The sequence below is a fragment of the Podarcis cretensis genome (genome assembly GCF_951804945.1).
Source record: "Podarcis cretensis genome assembly, chromosome: 11".
NCBI lineage: Eukaryota > Metazoa > Chordata > Lepidosauria > Squamata > Lacertidae > Podarcis > Podarcis cretensis.
The window spans coordinates 1091521-1113510 of NC_137180.1; the positions used below are offsets into that span (position 1 = coordinate 1091521).

The 21990-nt window shown below is 41.8% G+C and overlaps 1 protein-coding gene and 1 long non-coding RNA gene across 5 annotated transcripts in view; one reads left to right on the plus strand and one right to left on the minus strand.

Moving 5' to 3' along the window:
* The window catches only part of LOC307227099, a 208191-nt gene extending 192740 nt beyond the window's left edge, over window positions 1-15451 (minus strand). The window contains exon 1 of the long non-coding RNA XR_013843808.1: window positions 15281-15451. This is a non-coding gene — a long non-coding RNA (uncharacterized lncRNA). The remainder of the gene's footprint in view (window positions 1-15280) is intronic.
* PIP5K1B (phosphatidylinositol-4-phosphate 5-kinase type 1 beta) overlaps window positions 1-18697 on the plus strand; it is a gene marked incomplete at its 3' end in the record, with an annotated part of 78361 nt that extends 59664 nt beyond the window's left edge. For 3 of the 4 annotated variants that reach the window (XM_079996103.1, XM_079996105.1, XM_079996104.1), the window contains 4 exons: window positions 333-488; window positions 1585-1729; window positions 13188-13305; window positions 18142-18697. In XM_079996103.1, coding sequence (XP_079852229.1) covers window positions 333-488; window positions 1585-1729; window positions 13188-13305; window positions 18142-18144 — 422 coding nt within the window. Of the gene's footprint in view, window positions 1-332; window positions 489-1584; window positions 1730-13187; window positions 13315-18141 lie in introns of those variants that run through there. The other variant, XM_079996102.1, reaches the window with a different exon arrangement.
* Window positions 18698-21990: the final 3293 nt, after the last annotated feature.

Here is a 21990-nt window from a genome sequence, read left to right on the forward strand (position 1 = left end):
TATGCCTGATACTTGGCTTATTACTAGCTCCCTGCCGTGAAAAAGTTCAAGTTTTATTACTGCAATGCTGAATGTAAATATGTCTCAGATTTATACTGGCCCATATTATAGACTCTTCTAAAGACATTATTACAGTGTACTTAGAATACTGGAAATTGATTGGGCAATCTGATCAAACCTCTTTTTTAACAGTCAGCAGCATTCAAGTGAGATGAACAAGAAAGGATTGTGAAAGTGTTTGTGTAACAGTGAAAAGTCCTTCTTAGAAGTTCATTGCTTAGTTTATCTGTATTAATCTGCCTTGTTTTTATCCTCTCTCTTTTTGAATGCAGCTTTAAAGTCCTCTCCCTCCAAGAAACGATGCAATTCCATTGCTGCTTTAAAAGCTACATCACAAGAATTTGTTTCTGTGGTTAGCCAAGATTGGAAAGATGAAAATCATGACTTGCTTACTGAGGGGCAGAGCTATTGTAGCCTTGATGAAGAAGGTAATGCTTCAAATGAGCTACACTGCTCTTAATAAACAGAAATATTTTCAAGATTTTTGGCACTTCTGCTTTAAAAATTAGTGAAAAAAGTGGGAGATTTAAAACCAGTGAAGAAGCTTAAAGCAATGATTAAAAAACAATGCTTAGAGAATTATAGATTGTCTGGGCAAAGCTTGAAATCCTTTAAATCAGGAGTTGTTAGTCTCCAGCTGCCATCAGCTGCCATCAGCATTGCCAGGATTCAGGAATGAAGGGAGTTGTGGTCCAGCAGCATCTATAACGCCACCTCTGCTGCAATTAAGATGGTAACCACCCTGGAACACACCTTCATCTTGGGAATTGCTTTTGGTCCATTGCTTATGCTGCTTATCTCAATTCTAATTGTCAAGACATAGGACAGAGCCACAGCATACATTGAAAGCACCCCCAACACACATCTAGAGAACTTGCATCTCCCCAAAGAATCATGGGAACTATAGACTTCCCCTCAGAGAGCTACAATTCCAAGTTCCCTTAACAAACTAAGTTCCTGGGATTGTTTTGGGGAAGCCTGGGGTTTAAATGTGTTGTGAATGTGCTTTAAATATACAGTATGGATCTCCTCATACAAGTCTTGGCAGATGACTGATCCACAGCCACTGGGCACTGAACATCTCTGCCACTCTTTCTGGGCCCATATCAGCATGAGGCAAAATCAGCCTTTGTTTTCCTTCTCCCATTAGTTTTCTCTTCATAAACCACGGTTAATAAGCTATGGTGCCCTTCTTCCTCTCTCCCCCCACCCAGCCCCCCCAAAATAAAAAAAATAAAAGTCATGCTTTGGTGTGAAGAACCTATAGCTGAGAACATCCTGGCTTGTTAGCTGACATTGAGCTAGAGCTCCTCAGTTTGGACATAATTCTTAATGCAAGCCAGGATATTCAAGCCCAAAGCCATATGCACTGGAGGTGAGATATGAAGAAAGAGCACATAGTCCCAAGGCTTGTGCATGCCTTTACATGTTGTCACTATAGGTGAGCAGGTAAGATTTTCCATGAAAATGTATTCGTTTCATATTTGCAAGAATGATTTACAGACTTTTTTCCCCTCTGCACAGTATTAGCCTCCCGACATCAGCCAGATTTAGTGCCAAGCACACCTTCCCTTTTTGAAGCAGCATCTTTAGCAACCACAATTTCTTCCTCTTCTTTGTACGTAGATGACAATTATCAACATGATGGAACTCAGTTTTATTCTAACAGGTAATTAACATTTGTATATATGCTAGAGATGGGTGGACTCTTTCCCCAAACCCAACTGTTCTGATTTGTACTTAATTCAGGGGGAAACAGATCAGTTACAGATCTGATCTCTGTCTTATTACAAGCGAGAGCCTTCTGAGCCTGCAGCATCCCTGCCAGTGCAGATTTATTTCTCCCCATTCAGTTGTTTCAGCGGACTTGCCAGGGATTGTAAGGTGGAGGTGGGGGAGCATGTGCTGCACTACAGTTCCTTTCATCTCTGACCATTCAGATGATTATGTTTCAGTTTAATAAGCCCAGCACATGAGAGAACTGCAGGCATGACCAAAATATGCATTGTGGCTTATGAAACCTAAGTAGGATGGTACAAACTCACCCATAGATTCATCAGTGCAACCTTATAATTTAATTAGAATTAAACCCCCCTGAGTCCCCGCTAAGTGTGTCTAAGGGCTTATTCACACTTACCTGTTATGTTTTTGAGTAAAGTTTTTAACTATTATTTCATGTATATATATATCTATCAATATCAGAGAGAGAACAATTATAACAACAGACAAAAATTGAAAGATGAAAAACAGACACATAGAATGAGTTAAATTAAAGTAACAAATCCAAGTAGAGGATCAACTTTTATCAGGTCTGCTTTCTAAAGCTGTGTCTCTCAGCACTTTTTTTGTGCCCTGGAGCTTTACCCACAAAAACCTGCTCTTTAAAGCTATAGTGCAACAAGCAGCAATTTGGTTTTTTCCGGACTGCTGTTTTTTCTGATTCAGCAATAAAGAACATTTTACATACTCTGTTTGGTAAAGGGAATTATAGTATACTCCATACTTTTCTGTTCTGAAATGTACTTTGCAGGTGTTCTACTGGAAGGTTTGATAACCTCAGTATTTCCTCCTGAAGTAATTGGTTTTTCAAACTATTCTTTATCTGTTCAACCCAGGGAAAGGTAATTTACATTTGTTTAAATATATACCAACTTCCTCTTCAGTCACTTATAAACCAGTGCCAAGCACTATTCAGGTGCTGAGTATATCTGTTTCAAGCTAAGCTATAAGTGATAGCCTCTAGCTGTTTATATTAAAACTTCTGCTTATAAATGCAAGGAAGCTGCCTGGAAAGCTGCTTGTGAAGTATTTTTCATGAGGAAAAATTGTCAAAACTTGCCTTTTATATCAGCAAAATAAGCATTGTCATGCTCAGATCAGTAAGATATTCCTTTATGCCTTTAAAAATGAAGCAAAATTTACATTTTTAAAGCAAAGTGTCATTGCCAAAGATAAAATTTTGTCAAGTTGTTAAGCTTGTATAAAGCAGGACAACCAAATGAGAGAAAAAGTATCCAATCTTCATAACTGTGACTTGCTCACACAAACCCTAAGGGACGTATCCAGCTAAGTTCTGCTCAGAGTAGAGCTGTTGAAATTAATAGCCTAAATTAGCCATATCCATTCCTTTCAATGGGTGTACTCAGAGTATGGCTAACTCTAGTTATAACTCTTAATATGGAGAATGGTATAGTTCTCTCCCCATCCTTAATTCAACTGAATGTGGGCATTCCTCGTTACATATTTTTTGTTTTATTTTAGTGAGAGGTAGTATATAAATATTTTGAATAAATAATAAAATATACCTGATCATGCTAATAATCATAATCTCAATTCTCTGTTAATTTGGAGTGACTGCCATGTTTCTGACTATGTATCCATAATTACATAGTCTGTGGACAGGCTGCTTGGATGAGTGAAACCAACTACCTGTCTCCTTGATCCTTGCCCATCCTAGCTTATAAAAGTGAGCCAGGAGGAGCTGGGCAATGGGCTTGGCGGGGTGGTGAATGCTTCTCTCTGTGAGGGAGCCTTCCCAGACCTGCTGGAAGAGGCAGTCATTAAACCGCTTCTTAAAAAACATCTCTAGAGCTGGCCAATATGACCAACTATCACCCAGTCTCAAACCTTCCATTCTTGGGCAAGGTGATAGAGCGAGTGGTTGCTGAACAGCTCCAGGCACGCCTGAAAGAAGCGGACCATTTGGATCCCTTCCATTTGGGATTCAGGCCTCATCATGGGACTGAAACTGCCTTGGTTGCGCTGGTCGATGATCTCCGGTGGGCTAGGGACAAAGGTGAGAGCTGTTTCCTAGTTCTGTTGGATCTCTCAGCGGTTTTGATACCATCAACTATAACATTCTTCTGGACCGTCTAGAGGGGCTGGGAGCTGGGGGCACTGTTATATAGTGGTTCCGCTCCTTCCTCCTGGGCTGTGTTCAGAAAGTGGCAGGGAGAGGGATGAGTGTTCAGACCCCTTGACTCTCACTTGTGGGATGCCTCAGGGTTCCATCCTCTTGCCCCATGCTTTTCAACATCTATATGCAGCCGCTGAGAGAGATCACCAGGGGGTTGCAGCTGGGTGTTCATCAGTATGCGGATGATACCCAGCTCTACCTCTCTTTCAAATCAGAACCAGTGAAGGTGGTGAAGGTCCTTTTGGACCTGGAAGAAAGTGGAATGGGATGGGGTGAACTTATACGGGCTTTGCCGACATTCACAGGGCCAGGATCAGAACCCCCATGCAAAATGGCTGCCGCCTGTATTAGTACTTGTGCAGGAGGGGAGAAACTGCCAGGAGCTGTTTTTTGCCCTGCCCTGGTGACAGCTGGAAAAAGCAATTGAGTGGGACAGAAGGGACTGATAAATTTGCATTCCATGCGAGAGGGGTGAATGGCATTGGACTGGGAAATGACCTCAGTCCTGCAACCTGTATGATTGCTTTTTACACACCTAACCTTTCCTTCTTTTTAATAAAAAAGTCATCAATACAGATAATGTGTTAGATAAAATAAAAATCCCACAAGCAGGTGTTGAAATAAAACACTAAATGTTCCACTGGAACACTGAAATGGAATGCTGAAATGAAATCCATTTTAAAATAAAAGGAAAAATTAAATACAGAGAAGCAGTGCTGTTTCATGCAATATTATAATTACAATCACATCGCAAACAATAAGACGTGCATGAAACCAAATAAAGCCTTATGACAAAAGAAGTAGTCATTTTGAGTTGCACTCAGTGACAGCCAAAATAAGAAATATAGATGGGAATACCGTAGTGAGTGAGTTGGAACAACTTGAAGGGTATCTAAGACGAAGTGGTACTAAGATACATCTGACTCTATGAACAGCAGTAGATAACACAAAGGAATATGAATGGAAGGAGAGAAAAGAATAGATCAGGGGTCTGCAACCTTTAAGACAAAAAGAGCCACTTGGACCCGTTTCCGAAGAAAAAAAAACTGGGAGCCGCAAAACCATTGCGACATTTAAAACAAATATAACACTGCATATATTGTTTCTTACCTTAATGTCCGATCTGACAGCGGGCGGGAAGGTGGCGTTGGGACGGTGCGTGACTAAAGCACGCACCGCCCCCATGCGACGTCACAGTCAGTACAGCGCCCGCCACAGTGGGGAGTGTCGGGGCGCACAATGCGCCTCCTCCCCTCGCTAGTATCCGCCCCGGAGCCGTGGCAAAGGTGTAAAAGAGCCACATGCGGCTCCGGAGCCGCGGGTTGCAGACCCCTGGAATAGATGATAAAGGGAGATGCAGCCAGACAACAGAAAATGCAATAGGATGTCAAGGAAAGATAGATTGGGAAGTTTATACAGCGACCATGATATGATAAAAATGTATATATAAATGTATATTTAAAAATGCATGCAGATAGATAGATAGATAGATAGATATTTGATGTAGTTGTGAATCACTGTAGCAGGCCATGTTTTTCCCCAAGCTACATGCTTAGAGTCAGATTCCAAAGAAAATAGACTCTACAAGTTGGCTGGGCAGCTTGACCATTGGGAAATCATTTTCTGAATTCCAAATACACTAACTGGGTAAATAGTAACTTGACCGGGAGCAAAAGAACAATACCTCTCATCTATATCCAGGTATCCCCAGGTTTATCTTCCTTGTCCTTCTGGCGCAAGCCCACTGCTCAGCTGTAGACAAAGTGGTGGACAAAAGCCCTTCCTAACTGCAGAGAATCCCTTGCTGGAGTTCAAAATTAAACACATCAGCATTTCCTGGTTAATTCATCAACTGTAATTTCAAATGCTTTAGCTATTACAGATTGACTTAGGCACACACAAAAACCATGAACAGTATAGCACAGACATGTCCAAAATCTAAAATCCTAAAAAAAAAGCCCAGCAACTTCAATCCTAAAAAAAAGCTCAATAACTTTGGGGTAAACTTCAATCCTAAAAAAACCCCAAGAACTTTGGTCGGCCCTCATGCATGTTCAGTTCATCAAATCTGGCCCTCTTTGAAAAAAGTTTGGGCATCCCTGGTATAACAGATGAGCAGTTATGACTGTTCCACAGAAAGAGACTGCAGCTTTTATTAAAGTATCTGGCAACTGACAATACTAAAAATGAACTTACAAATGCCACATTTTACTTATGGCAAAAATAAATAGCCCAAAATGGACTTTGGTTTTCTGCGGGTGTCCTATTGCACTGTACTGAAACCTGTTTTCTCTCTGCAGCCTTCATCATGACAGATGCGATTGTGCATCCTAATTTCTGATAATGCAAATTTGCTTCTGCTGTTACTTAAGTCTGGTAGAATAAAAGTACCTTTAACATCAGTCAACTTCACTTCAAATCTGGAAAATGTATTAAAAAGTCAATTCTACTTACTCCTTTTCCAATAGTAATAATAATAATTTATTTATTTATTTATTTATACGTACGTACGTATGTACGTGCATACATACATACATACATAAATACCTTTCCCCAGCCACTCTGGGCGGCTTCCAACAGAATATTAAAAACACGATAATATATCAAACATTAAAAACTTCCCTAAACAGGGCTGCCTTCAGATGTCTTCTGAAAGTCAGGTACAGTACTTGTTTATTTCCTTGACATCTGATGGGAGGGCGTTCCACAGGACGGGCACCACTACCGAGAAGGCCCTCTGCCTGGTTCCCTGTAATCTCACTTCTCACAGTGAACAAACTGCCAGAAGGCCCTCGGAGCTGGACCTCGATGTCCAGGCTGAACAATGGGGGTGGAGACGCTCCTTCAGGTATACTGGGCTTTCAAGGTCAGCACCAACACTTTGAATTGTGCTCGGAAACGTACTGGGAGCCAATGTAGGTCTTTCAAGACCAGTATTATGTGGTCTCGGCGGCATTTCCCAGTCACCAGTCTAGCTGCCACATTCTGGATTAGTTCGTTTCTAGGTCACCTTCAAAGGTAGCCCCACGTAGAGCGCATTGCAGTAGTCCAAGCGGGAGATAACTAGAGCATGCACCACTCTGGCGAGACAGTCCACAGGCAGGTAGGGTCTCAGCCTGCGTACCAGATGGAGCTGATAAACAGCTGCCCTGGACACAGAATTGACTTGCACCTCCATGGACAGCTGTGAGTCCAAAATGACTCCTAGGCTGCACACCTGGTCCTTCAGGGGCACAGTTACCCCATTCAGGACCAGGGAGTCCCCCACACCTGCCCACCCCCTGTCCCCCAAGAACAGTACTTCTGCCTTGTCAGGATTCAACCTCAATCTGTTAGCTGCCATCCATCCTCCAGCTGCCTGCAGACACTCACACAGGACCTTCACCACCCTCACTGGTTCTGATTTGAAAGAGGTAGAGCTGGGTATCATCTGCATACTGATGAACACCCAGCCCAAACCCCCTGATGATCTCTCCCAGCAGCTGCATGTAGATGTTAAAAAGCATGGGGGAGAGGACGGAACCCTGAGGCACCCCACAAGTGAGAGCCCAGGTGAACACCACTTTCTGGACGTGTGAACACCACTTTCTGGACGTGTTCCAGGAGGAAGTGAGCGAAACCACTGTATGACAGTGCCCTCAGCTCCCAGCTCCTCATGGTCAAGAAGGATGTCATGGTTGATTGTATCAAAGGCCGCTGCTCAGTCACCTTGCCCAAGAATGGAAGATTTGAGACTGGGCGTTAGTTGGCCATAGTCTGGGAAGGCTCCCCACAGAGGGAAGCTTTCACCACCCCACAGAGCTCATCGCCCAGCCCTTCCTGCTCACTTTTATGAGCCAGAATGGGCAAGGATCAAGGAGACAGGTGGTTGGTTTCACGCATCCAAGCAGCCTGTCCACATCCTTGGAGGTAACACATTGGAATTGATCCCACACAACTCGACTAGACAGGACTCTAGCACTCTCCCGCCCCAGCTCTGCTCCCATGGTGGAGTCTACCTCTTTCCAAATCTGAGTGACTTTATCTGCAAAAAACTTGCAAAATCATTGCAGGAGGTCTTGGGGTCCTTACTGGGCCCCGATGGTGAAGGTGGTTCTGTTAGATTGTGAACCACCTGAAAGAGTCTTTTGCTGCTGTTTTCTGCAGATGCAATAGAGGTGATGAAGAAAGTCTGCTTCGCCATCGCTATCGCCACTTGGTAGGCTCGATGTTGAGCTCTAACCCGTGTCTGGTCCAATTCAGAACGAGTTTTCTGCCACCGGTGCTCTAAAAGTCTCAGTGATTGTTTCATTGCCCTCAGCTCTGGGCTCCATGCAACTGCTTTGCAAAACAGGAATTGCAGTGCAAGTAAGGTATCATTGCCAGAGAGCATTCTGATGATCTACTGGGTCGCTCCTCATCAGTACCTTGACTCTTTTTGCAGCTGAAAAATGGTCAGACTTAGAAAAAAATACTGTTCTTATTTAGTATTGGTATATTAGACCAGGCTAAGAAAAAGTTGGTTGTTCTGTTGCCTAGAACTTTTTTAAGCTACTGATGTGATGCTTGCATAAAATAAATTGGAGGAGAGGTGTCAAATAATACATTAGACTAAAATATGAAAAAAACACATATCAGTTTTGTTAACTTTTAAATGTAGATAATTGTGCTAAAACAGATTTGCATTTACTACATACTATTTTTAACACAGTTTTTCTTACATGTTAGTGATTTTTGCTGAAGCAGACCGGAAAGTAGGTGAAAGTACTGAAGTAGGTACAAAAAGAAGTTTCTCTAGGGAAAGTGGTACATGTACAGCATATTAAATACTTGTTTGTTCACTGTGTAGTATTTGCACAGCCCCTTTTGAAATAACTTGGCCTGAAGGATATATCTACACTACAAATGTATATCAGTCTATGATGATGATTATCATTATCATTATTTATATACCGCCCTATACCCCCGCAGGTCTCAGAAAAAAACAACTATTAAAAACAATTTAACATCGATAGAATTAAAACTATTCATATACATAAAATCTAGTAAAATCATACCAGTAATTACAATAAAAACAGCACAGCACCAATTCTTGTTCACCTCTTGTTCCAATTCTGAGATAAAAATATTGTAGTTATCTCTATATTGTAGCAATTTCTCCTCCCTCCTCCCCCAGAAAAATCCACTCTATGCAAATACAGTACTCACTTTTTAAAACCTATTTAGTGTCAATTCCTACTGCCAGCTGTTGCTGCCATTCTCTGATGAAATTACTATGTGGGTGAGCCAAGCCAATCATGTAGCTGAGAGTCAGTTGCCTTTATCATGAACACATTTATGCAGAGCGCCAGAAAGCCATTGGACAAAAAGTAAGGCATGTTACCTATCAGTTTCCCAGCAGAATTGGAGCTCCCAGTGTTTTCTGTAGGAAGCAAATTACTGTTTAAACCGTTTCAAACCTATAGGACAGCTATTCCCTTGGAATAACAGCCTTGGCAAAATCAGCTGCTATCAGCATTGAGTACGGAACCTTCTTTTGGAAGTATGTGTGAGTTTCCACGTGAACTGTTCATGGGATGCATCTGATAGTAAATGTTGTGGGAGGTGAACAATGATAACTGAACTCTAATCTTATGTTACATTAGTCTCTTAAGTATTATACATTTTCCACAATGAGCACAATGGTTTTGCCTGGTATTGTGCCATACACTTGCTCTTCATTTCAGATTCAATGGAAATCAAAAGTGTAAAATTAACCTCTATCACTATGTTTACTTTAGAAAATGAGGCCTCTCCTCAGGTGATTTGCATTCTCCCCATGTGGCTGCAATGGGAGCAGCTGTCTTTGGGGGAGACACACCCATTAATAGGCTTTGAAGAAGACATGTCCGTCATATCCAAAACTCAGTAAAATAAACTAAGAGACCACTGAAAAATGTAGCCAATAAAATAAACACATTGTTCAAGAATAATCGAGCCATATCATGGAAAGAATGTAATTGGTGTCGTTCTCATTGACGGAGTATTCTGTGACCGAATACATGAACTGTCATTTAGGAATCTCTTTTGAACACTATGCTCCAGACCACATGTCCAGAAGGATACATATAGATTTCACCTATGTTGTGGCCAAGCAAATAAATGCATGTTTTCCAGATACCTTTGTTGCCATAATGCAGCTTTGAAGGTAGGCACATTTGAAGGCGCTATGTATCCTTCCATTCTGACTAGTAAGTCTTCATCTGGGGGAGAGGCAGATGGCCTTACTGCCGCCACTGCATTGAGTTGAAAGGGGCTCAGACCTGGGCTAAACCCAGCTGGGTAGGATGCATCCCTTCCCCACTCTCAGTTACCTGCAGCTGAGCAAAGGGAACTGAAGGATTTACCTAGAGTTCTAAAGATGGATTTGACCATCGTGATGATGTTATGATCAAAGTGGTGATGGTTTCAGTCTCCCAGCCCATTGGTTGTTGGCCTCTCTTATCCCATGTGCATTTTGGATATGATTGCATTTGGTTCTAGCTAGTTATTGCATCTCATATAAAATAACCTTTGTACTTTTCTTTTTTGCCAATGCACCAGGGTTTTTTTTAGTGCCAGACTGTTATTTGCAAAAGGTGATGAAATATGGTACACATTAAACCGGCACCACCAGTATTCTTTTGGCAATTTGCCTATGTTTGTGTTTAGCTTAGGGTTACCAGACGTCCCCATTTCCTGGGGACAGTCCCTGGATTTGCGAATAAGTCCCCAGACAAATTCCATCCCCGGGATGTCCCTGGATTTCATCTAATGTCCCCAGGAAACGCAGCAGCGGCAGTCTCTAAGCAGCCCGGAGCAGTTGGCTCTGGCTGGCTTCATGAGCTGCTCAGAAGTCCCCATATGATGGTGGTGCAGGAGCTCTAAGATGCAGCTTCCAGGCTGCCTCCACCTTCCCTGACCCCAGCAACTAAGCTGTGAATGGAGGCTTCATGTTGCCTATCGGAGCAGCCTCCCAACTCCTCCTTGTGTGCAAGCAGGAGCGGGGCAGGGATCTCTCAGGCAATGGGAAGCCTCCCTTCCCAGCTGAAGGATCCCCGCCCCCTCCTGCTTGCACACAAGTAGGAATGGGATTGGGGCTGCTCCAATAGGAAGGAAGATCCCTGCCTCCTCCTGCTTGCACGCAAGTAGGAGTTGGGATGGGGCTGCTCCGAAAGGCAGTGTGAAGCCTCGCTTCCCAGCTGAGGGATTCCTGCCCCCTCCTATTTGCATGCGGCGCTGTGGGTAAAAGCCTCAGCGCCTAGGGCTTGCCGATCGAAAGGTCGGCGGTTCGAATCCCCGCGGCGGGGTGCGCTCCCGTTGCTTGGTCCCAGCGCCTGCCAACCTAGCAGTTCGAAAACACCCCCGGGTGCAAGTAGATAAATAGGGACCGCTTACCAGCGGGAAAGTAAACGGCGTTTCCGTGTGCAGCTCTGGCTCGCCAGAGCAGCGATGTCACGCTGGCCACGTGACCCGGAAGTGTCTCCGGACAGCACTGGCCCCCGGCCTCTTGAGTGAGATGGGCACACAACCCTAGAGTCTGTCAAGACTGGCCCGTACGGGCAGGGGTACCTTTACCTTTACCTTTAGGCATGGGATTGGGGCTGCTCTGATGGGAAGGGAGGCATCGTGCTGCCCGAGCCTCGCCGCTGCTGCTGTTGGCCCTCCTCCACCTTCCATGCCTGACACACCGCGCACCGCTTCCCCACCACCACCACGAAAGAACCAACAACTCAGGCTGCCCAGGCTCATGGAAAAAGGAGATAGAAAAGGAGATAGAAGCCTTGGAGGAAGGGCGGTTGAGGTCAAGGCAGTGGCCGCCCCTCTGCCACCGCCATTGCTGCAGCATCAACGTCCCGAACGTGTAGTATTTATTTAATTAAAGTATCCCCGGATTCATTGGAAAAAATCTGGTAACCTTAGTTTTGCTCAACACTGGGGGGAAATACCAGCATGAGTGAAATGTTGTTGCTGTCAGAGATGTGAATAGGGGACTTGCTCCAGACCTTGCTGAAACCATGGAGACCACATTTGCAGATATATTTGCAACCATTTGTGCTCTCCTTCTCATTCAGTTCTGTGTGCATTATATAATTTGTTATTGGAAAAACTTTCCATCCTAAGAATCTCGAATAACCAGCCTTCAACATTCAGTTTTTTAACCCTTCAAAAAAAAACCCTATTGCTTTTGAGTTGCATACAAACATAAAATCAACACTGAACACATGAATAAAGCTTTTAAGGTTGCTGTTTCAGTCTCCACAACAATAATCTTATTTGTTTATAGCAGGGGTTGTCAACCTGGTCCCTACCGCCCACTAGTGAGTGTTTCAGGATTCTAGGTGGGCAATAGGGGGTTCTATGGCACAAGCTGAATCCTCCTTCCATCGAGCTCTGGTGGGCGGTAAGGAAATTTTACATTAGTGGGCATTAGGTATAAAAAGGTTGACTACCCCTGGTTTATAGGTTAGGTAAAACAGGAAAAACCACAACATATCAGTCACTGTGAAGTCTGGGCCATTCTATGGGTGTGTCCGGTTTTGCTTTTCCTGTTCCCCAAATAAGTAGCATAATTAATCATTTCTAAAAGTGTGTTTAAATGGATCAGACATGCAGAAATGTTTTTGTACTGTGTCAGGGTTTGGAAGAGGTGGAGTATATATTTTTATTTTCAAACATTTTTTAAAAATACTGGTTCCACTGGTTCCTCAGGAACTTTGAGAGTTTTGTTCTGATACTAATGAAATCAGTCCAGATTTATCAAGATGCAGTTTTTAAATACGGTAAACCTGAACCAACAAGATACCCTGGTTTACCTGACATATTTTAATACAAAGTAAGGAAATTTACACTGAGGGTTCAGGATTGTGCTGGTGGTGAACAGGAGGCAGAAAAACTCTCAGGACACTTTTGCAACTCTCCCTCAATTGCTGACTCCATGTGCCACACCTTCTTCCATCTAGAGGGACCTCTGCAGCCACATCTGCTCATTCTTTTGCCTGAGCACTGGAGTCCAAAGGCAATATCAGTTTTGGGATGCTGAAGGTAAGATGTAGGAATACTTTGCTGCAATTGAATAGCATGCAACTAGGATCTTACAAATGTGTATGGTGTTTAATTATTACAGTTATTAAAGACAATCCCATAAGTCTGACCTATTAGCACATTGTTTCATTTTTGTTTCATGATCATTGTGTGTTGCTTTTATATCCAGTAAAGGATTGCCTTCGAGTTCAACATTCACCTTAGAAGATAGTGCTATCTGCTTGACCTCAGAACAGAGCACAGTAGAAACAGAAAATGATAATGCTTCTGTGCTGGATGTATACTTAGTAAGTTGACTAATCTTTTCTTTTTCCAAATTATGTACACTTTCAAATAGCTGACTTGCTTTTGATTGACACTGGGTTGTATTCTGTAGATGTGTACTTCACATGTTTCACTCTTAGTGTACTATTCCATTTTGTGAGTAGTATGAAGTATTCCCCACAAAACTGAAAAGGTGAGATTCTGATGTCCTCTGATGCAGAACTGTCACTTGAGAGAAGAAAATATGTATGTCGCAACAGCACTTAAACTATACCTATAGTTCTATTCATACTTTTGTAGCTATAATTGGAGGAACAAATCAATGTTGCTTTGGTTACCAAACATTCCTCTGTTTCAATGCACATATTGGTTGGAATAGGAAATGCCTGGGTTATTCAAAAATCTTAGTATAAGTAGGCCATTGTAGAGAACTCCCTCTCCTTTTAATAGATTGGATCAATTTACATATATTTTCCATCTTTCTGTGGGCATGCAAGAGAGGGAAAGGCAAGAGAAATATCTGTGACATTTTTAGAACAGTGCTGGAAAGCCTCATGGGTTTGATAATGTTCCATTTGACTAGATTAGTATTTGCATTCCCTATTTCTTTTAAGATTCTTAATTCTGTCCAAATTTACTCATCTTGTGAAATTTACTAGTATAATCTGTTTGTATTCAAAGATGCTGAGTTTCAGCGTAGAAAACCTTTTATATATAGCATGGAGCACTCATTCACATTGGTTATAATCAGTAAAACAAAGTGGAGAAAACACATGTCTCTTTAAACAGCTGCATTGATCCACATATGTAATGCTAATAGTAATATCCCACACTGAGATTGTTGAAGATTAGATAAAAAGACCCTCATTTTCTCTGTAATATTTCCCAATAATGGCTCAACTTGTTATATTTATTTAGGTTTAGCTAGGGTTGATCTGAATTAAAATTCTCCAATGTTTGCAGGAGTGAAGCTGAGCTGCCTTAATGGGATATCAAAATAACAACAACCTTCAAGGGAAATGATTATGGACGAGCAGTTTATCTTCTGTGGGTGTGCTTGTTTCAAGCGGGATTTAGCAAGGTTGTTCTGCCACCTCTGAGCAGATTCAGCTTGCCATATCCTGGGATCCACAGTTATGGCCTGCATCAAACTGAACGTCCTTTCCCTCCCGTTGCAAGTCAGCACTTGTTCCTGTGAGAATCCATCCTTTTGCCGTTGTCCTAAAAAGAAACCCAAAGATCTAATAAGCCTGTTTGGGAATTAAAAATGATAACTATGTCCAATATAATAAACAGTGGATTCATTGAAGACCCTGTCTTTCTGGAACCGTTCGCAATTCCTGCTAGGCAATGGGCTGCCCTGCAATTTACTATTCATATTATTAAAAAAAAAAGCAACAGCCAGTAACTTAAGAAACATGGAAGTGGCAAAAAGTATTCTCATTGGGGTTGTATTCAGCTTAGTTTTACCCAGAGTAGACTTATTTAAATGAATGAATATGGCTAAGTTAGGTCCATTAATTTCAGTGAGACTACCCTACAAGAGAGGTTTGAGTGGGTACCCACTCAAACCTCTCTTGTACCTGCGATACATTGACAATATTTTTATTATCTGGACACATGGTCAACAGACCCTGGACGACGTCCACCAGACATTCAATGACTTTCACCCCACCATCAACCTAACAATGAACCAATCTATGCAAGAAATACATTTTTTGGACACTACTATAAAAATACAGGATAGGCATATACGTCAGGCCTGGTCGTTGTCCTCTTCAGATCACCACACAAACGCTTCTTGTTCTTTTATAAAACTTTTTACTGCATATTAACAAAACAATCTTATAAACGGTTCTTAACTATTATTCCTCAGAGTCACTTCTTTCAGATACCTTCTGAGCTCTGCTTCTCCGTGACCAGCCACTCTCAAAATGTCGAACGCGCCCTTCCCTTTGTTTTCCTGCTCTTTTTTCTACCCTCCTGGCTAGAGCTGGCCTGTATCTCCCCTCCTCCGAATCTGAGCTAGAACTGAACCCTTGCCTTTCCTGGGAACAGCCGGTCCCTCCCTGTTGTTCCTCTTGCTCCCTTCTATTAGATTCACTGCTCTCCTTCTCCCCTTGGGGAATGCTTTCTCCCTCTGAGAAACGGGAAAATTCTAACTCTTCCCTGACATCTTCCCCCTTAGGAAAAGGGGGGGGAAAGGGGGAAAAACCCCGCAGGAACTCGCAAGACATTTTCGTCTTGCGAAGCAAGCCCATAGGGAAATTCGTTTTGCGAAGCGCCTCCAAAACGGAAAACCCTTTCGTCTAGCGGGTTTTCCGTCTTGCGAGGCGTTCGTCTTGCGGGGCACCACTGTACAGTTTTTGGAAAGCTAATTAACCTGTTGGTATGAAACAAACGCTGAAAAATATGTAGGTCAAAAACTATTGTTATAGTAAGAAAGCATTGTGAATATAGGGCATTATGAAAAGGAAATAATTTTATTGTCATTCACAAGTGATATCCATATGACCGTACAGTATCCTAATTCCAGTTGTCTTAACCTTGGCTTGAGATATTTTATAGGAGTGAGAGTGGTCTCACTGTCATCTGGGAGACAGAGCCTTAATAAGTGCACTTAACAGGAAGAAAGGTTTTTTCTTCTCCAGTGTGTAAGAACTGGTCCAGTAATAAAATTTCTGTATCTTTGTCCTTCTTTAGCAGAGTCATAATTTCACAGTTGGGGAATATTACTTTTAGAGTGAAAGGAAATACAGTGGATGCTCGGGTTGTGAATGTGATCTGTGCGGGATGCGCGTTTGCAACCCGCAGCTGCATGTCTGCGCACGCGCGGGTTGCAATTTGGCGCTTCTGCACATGCGCGACCGCCGAAACCTGGAAGTAACCTGTTCCGGTACTTCTGGGTTTTGGCGGTCCGTAACCCGAAAAAACGCAACCTGGAGCATCTGTAACCCGAGGTATGACTGTACATAGCTTAACAAGATTTCAACCCTGTCTTCAGCTCAGTACTGGTCCTGGACTTTTAATCATTCCAACCTATTGCATGAGTCAAGAGAATGCACACAAGGATCTTTTTGGAGTGTGAGTTGTTTATACATGTCCCTGCGTCCTCTCTGACATTGAAAGGGACCTTAGGGTGTTCCTTTCTGACTGTACATTTTTTGTTGGAGACTCTAAAAATATTGGTGCCTAAGATTGCTCCTGCTAGCAAACTGGCCTGACTTTGGAGGTTAGTGAAGAATACAGCACTAGCTTCACATTGAGCATCCCCACTGCCAACTGCGTTGTGATCAAACTCATTGATCAGTGAGGAACGGTATATTTTATGGTCCATATGCAGCTGCATGAAATTCTCTAGTCTGTGCCACAATTCTTCTATTCATGTAGAATCAGTAAATAATGTTCTGCGCAGAATCCTTTGAAAATATCTTGTACATTATCTAATTATGCAGCACAGTTTGCCCCCTATGCCTTGTGCCACATTCTGAGTGCAATTTGTAGTTGTTGAGAGTCCTTAAGCATGATCAGATTTTTAACATGGTGCACAACATTTGTTTCCTTGTTAATATGATTAGATATGTTCCATTTTTAAACTTGTTTTTCCCTGAAATAAGGAGTTCAAGTTGAACTATAAAAATTGAACATTTTTCTTTTATAAAACATTATTTTAAAATTGATTTAAAGCCCCATCCATGGTTGTAGCCGGGGGGGGGGTCAAGGGGTCAGCTGCCCCCCCATCAAGTAAAACAATAAAAATACTTAACTAAATGAACAATCATGTCGGTTCTACTCCCCCCAACAAAAGTCCTACCCCCCCCCCCAAATCCTGGCTATGCCTAATTATTCTGAAGCATTTCAGTTTATGCCAATTTAGCATTTAACATGTTTATTTGGCTTAATGCAACAAAATTTATATCAAGGGCAAGGGGGAGCGGTTCTCTTGCATTGCCAATGGCTCTCAGTGGCTCTGTATTGTTTCTTAATGGCCCTAACTTGGCCAGGTCGTTTTTGCAAAGGCTAGCCAGGAATTCCTCTGCAGTATTTCTCCCTTCATATCGCAAATAATCAAAATCCTACCATTTATTAATTTCTAGGATTTAGCCCCCCCATCTATAACAATATACCATATTGGCCCAAATATAAGCTGCATCCAAATATAAGCCGCACTTTTAAAATTCAAGGAGGGAAAAAGAAAAAAAGACAATACCTGAATATGAGCCGCTCCCTTAAAATTCTGCCGGCACTCACACCCATTCCGTTTTACCATATGTCTGTTTCAGCAGCGATATCGTAAAAGCCAGTTTTTGTAAGGTTGCAAATTTAAGCCGCACTTTTAACTTTTCACGTTTGGAATTTGGGGGGAAAGTGAGGCTTATACATATTCAGGCCAATACGGTAGTAGATTGGAAGTTGAATGTAACAGTTGCCACAGAGGTATCTAATTCAGATATTCGGGAAATTTAGCTTTAAGCATCCTACAGGAAGTTGTATTGATTTCATTGGAACGCTACTTTGGGGTTGGGAATGGTAAACATAAAGCATCATAGCCAGACAGCACTTTTCTTCTTGAAAAAAAGTGTGCTGGTACTGAAAAGCCCCAGAAAAAAAGGACTGACTGTAGCAGATAAAACTGCAAAAGGCCTTTGGGGTGTTCTGAACACATTCTGTGTTGTCCTTACAATGAGACTGAGTTATGATGGTCGAAAAATATGAAATGTTGTATAGTTGGGAAACCTAACACAAAAGGAAGAAAATAGTTGTTGTATTAACCGATATTGATAGTGAAGGAGGGTGTTAACAAGTTTTGTTTGTTTGTTGGAGAAAAAAAATTAACTCTTTTTATTTCTTTTGTTTAGTAATAGATCATAAAATAAGAAAAAGATGAATTTTAAGAATGAGAATATTTGAAGAGAAGCACTTTCTGCACTCCTGATTTACAAGGAAAAATTTGCTGAGCCTAGGAAACAAAAAGTCATAAGCAACAGAGCCTCTGTGAAAACAGCAGAGGATTCTTGAAGCCTAGAAATGCTACCTTGGACTCAGCAGATGTGAAAGGAAACATTTCACACTTTGCTAGGATGTGCTGTTGCCAAACTGTGAAGAACTGCATACATTGTACTTAAGCTGCTCTTTCTTCTATTGCCAATCATCTTTTCAGGGCTTGGAAGTAATATTTTCCTATTGTCTCTCACATGATTTTTTTATTTGCATGTATTCAGTGATTATGCACAAATATGTAATCTGCTTTGCCTATTTAAAGAGTCCTCATCATCACAGTGGTGAATATTATGTAAATCAATTCTGCTTTCCCCCAGAATTATAATTGCTCACCTATTAATTTCATACATGGGTTAGTGTAATATGTTTGCACATAGTTTATGGGAAGCTATCTTCTATAAAGAAATTTTCACTGTTTATTAGTGAAATGAAAAAGAAGCTATTTATAACAAGGCCTTATGTTGTGTACATATATTGTCTTTGACATATCTGTGATTAGATATATTGCTTGTAAAGGACAAAATTACATAATTTATTTAGTATATTCTACTGTAAACTATAGTTTTATTGACAAAAAATAAAGTATTTTGTTCTCAAAACAAGTGTTGCGGATAATCCTGATGCTTATCTTCTTGAGCAAATCCCATAACTCACAAGAAGTATTTTCTTGACCCCTTATGTGTGACAATAGATGATGATGAAAAAGCAAGCCGGAGCCCAAAGAGGAGCCCATTGAAAAAGACCTTGCTTCCCTCTACAGTGGTACCTTGGGTTAAGTACTTAATTCATTCCAGAGGTCTGTTCTTAACCTGAAACTGTTCTTAACCTGAAGCACCACTTTAGCTAATGGGGCCTCCTGCTGCCGCCGCGCCCCCAGAGCATGATTTCTGTTCTCATCCTGAAGCAAAGTTCTTAACCTGAAGCACTATTTCTGGGTTAGCAGAGTCTGTAACCTGAAGCGTATGTAACCTGAAGCGTATGTAACCCAAGGTACCACTGTATTTTCAATTTTTGAGGGAAAAGAAAAGAAAAAGGATCTTTTTTGTATTTTTAAGGGAGTGTTTTTTGTAGTTGTTGTTGTTGTTTGTGTTTTTTGGGTTTTTTTGTTTGTTTTTTTAAGGGGAAGGAAGAAGGGGAAAACATTTTCTATTTTAATTTTTTATTGGTTTTTTGTTTTTAAAAGAATTTTCTTTCTTCTTTTTGAAAATAATAATATTCTTATATTACTATTTTCATCTCCACCTATTTTTAATACATAAATTCCCCCCTTCCCCCTCATATATTCTAACTTTTTTTAAAAAACAACACAAAACAACCCCCTCCCCCCCAAGTCTTCAGTCCCTCTACTAAATTTCTATTACTACCTTTTTAAAAATACATCCGTATATTACTTAAATCACACTCTCCACCCCCCAAAAAAGGGGGGACCTTTTTTTGTTGTAGTTGTGCTCTTTTCTTCCAACTTCTTTTATTTCATCTCTATTTTACTTCCTCCTCAGCATATAAATACTCTCCTTAAATCCCTTCCGGGACACTCAGCTCCTTGTTGCTTATTTTTCCTCATATTTCCCCCTACTTTTTACTCTCCACCCCCATTTTTGTTTTCTATCCCTTTTTTAAAAAAATCAACCCCCCTTTTTAGCCATTGTCAGTTTGCTTTGAGGGGGGAGCTCTTTCTCCCCCACCCCCTCTTTTAAAACAACACCTCTTTCCCCATACCACCACCACTCCCACAGTTCCCTCTCTCTCCCCCACCCCTCCCTTTTTTCTCTTTTCTTCTTCTTCCCACCCTCCTCTTCCTTCTCTTTCTCTCTCCCCCTCCCTTTCTCCATCCCCCTCCCCCTCTCTCTTTAAAGTAAACACATACATACATTCATACACACATATCACTGTACTACACTTTGCCCCCCTCATATTATAGCTAAAACTATCACTGCAATTTATTACCGCTGTTATTTACTATCTCTCCTTCTCTCTCTTTCCTCCTCTCTTTCTGTCTCTCTTTCCCACTTTTATTTTACTCCAATTTCCCCCTCCTCCCACCCCTCTCCTCCCCCGTTTTGTTCTTTCTCTTCTTCCTCTTCTTCCTCCTTCTCCCCCCACCCTTTACATATAGCCTGTCTGTCTGGTTCTGTTTCTGAATGCATCCCCAACCCCAGCCTCCACCTTAACTGGACCCCAGTACCCCTTTTGTGTATATACAACCCCTCCTAAACACACATTTCCCCTGGCCCCACTCCTGGGGCTTTGTCCCTGGCTGCAATATAACAGACCCCATCAGGAAACTACTGAACCTGATCAATCACAGCAAGGCAACTAAACTCCCATTGACAATTATGTCCCTAGACACCCTCAAAGCCTTTGATTGCTTAGAGTGGAAATACATATTAGCAGTACTACTAACTAACATGAAATTTGGCCCCAACTTCCTACAAATCCTCAAACAAATATACTCCCAAGCCTCAGCAAAATGCAGAACTAACAATATGGATTCTAATACTATAGCTATCCAAAGAGGCACGAAACAAGGATGCCCACTGTCTCCCTTCTTATTTATTCTGGCTCTGGAACCCTTAGCAATCCGCATCCGAGCAGCCACAGACATCAAGGGAGTGGAAATAAAAGGCAGAACCTATAAATTAGGGCTCTTTGCAGACAACCTAATGGTCACAACACCAGACCCCATAAGCACAGCAACCTCCCTAATCAGAAAACTCAACACATCTGCAATGGTGTCGGGCCTACAGGTAAACTTCACAAAGTCAGAAGCTATGTGCTTCAACACCCCTCCTCACACCCAAAAAGAACTCACGAAGGTCACCAAAATAAAACTCTGCCACACCAAGTTCAGATACCTAGGGGTACAAATAACCAGAAACCTCAATAAATTGTACCTCCACAACTACAAGCCCCTGTGGTGACAAATTAACAAAGACCTAAAAAGATGGAACAACATGAATTTCACTCTCTCAGACAAAATAGCCATGCTCAAAATGATCATCCTCCCAAAACTAACCTACCTATTCCAAACCCTCCCAATCTGGATTCCCCTAACCCAACTCCACAGTTGGCAGAGAAAACTACACTCTTTTATCTTCTCACATAAAAAAATAAGAATAAGCCCCAAATACCTGCACCTCCCCACCTCAGAAGGAGGATGGGGAATCCCCAACATAGAAGCATATTACATTGCCAACCAAATACGCCATATAATCCCATATATACTAGAAGATGAGACAAAACAATGGGTACACCTAGAGAGGGACACAATTGAAAATACCTGCACCACAGCATACCTACTCCTTAACAGATACACACAGACCATGCTCAAAGCATGGAAAACAGAAATAGGCAAACTATCCCCAACCCCATCCCCACTAATCCCCCTGGGGTACCACCCATTATTCCACCATGCAGCACAAAACCTCCAGATAAAAACCTGGCAAACCAACGGCTTATATCGCCTAATAGACTTCTATAAAAATAACAAACCTTTGTCAACACAAGAAATACAAGACAAACTAGAAGACACCCAAATGCCCTGGTTAACACAACACCAACTACATGCCCTCTTAAACAACCCAACAGTAAAATCAGGGAAGTTTTAATGTATGACATTTTAGTGTATTTTTGGCCCAGAGTGGCTGGGGAAACCCAGCCAGATGGGTGGGGTTATTATTATTATATAATATATATAATGTATTATA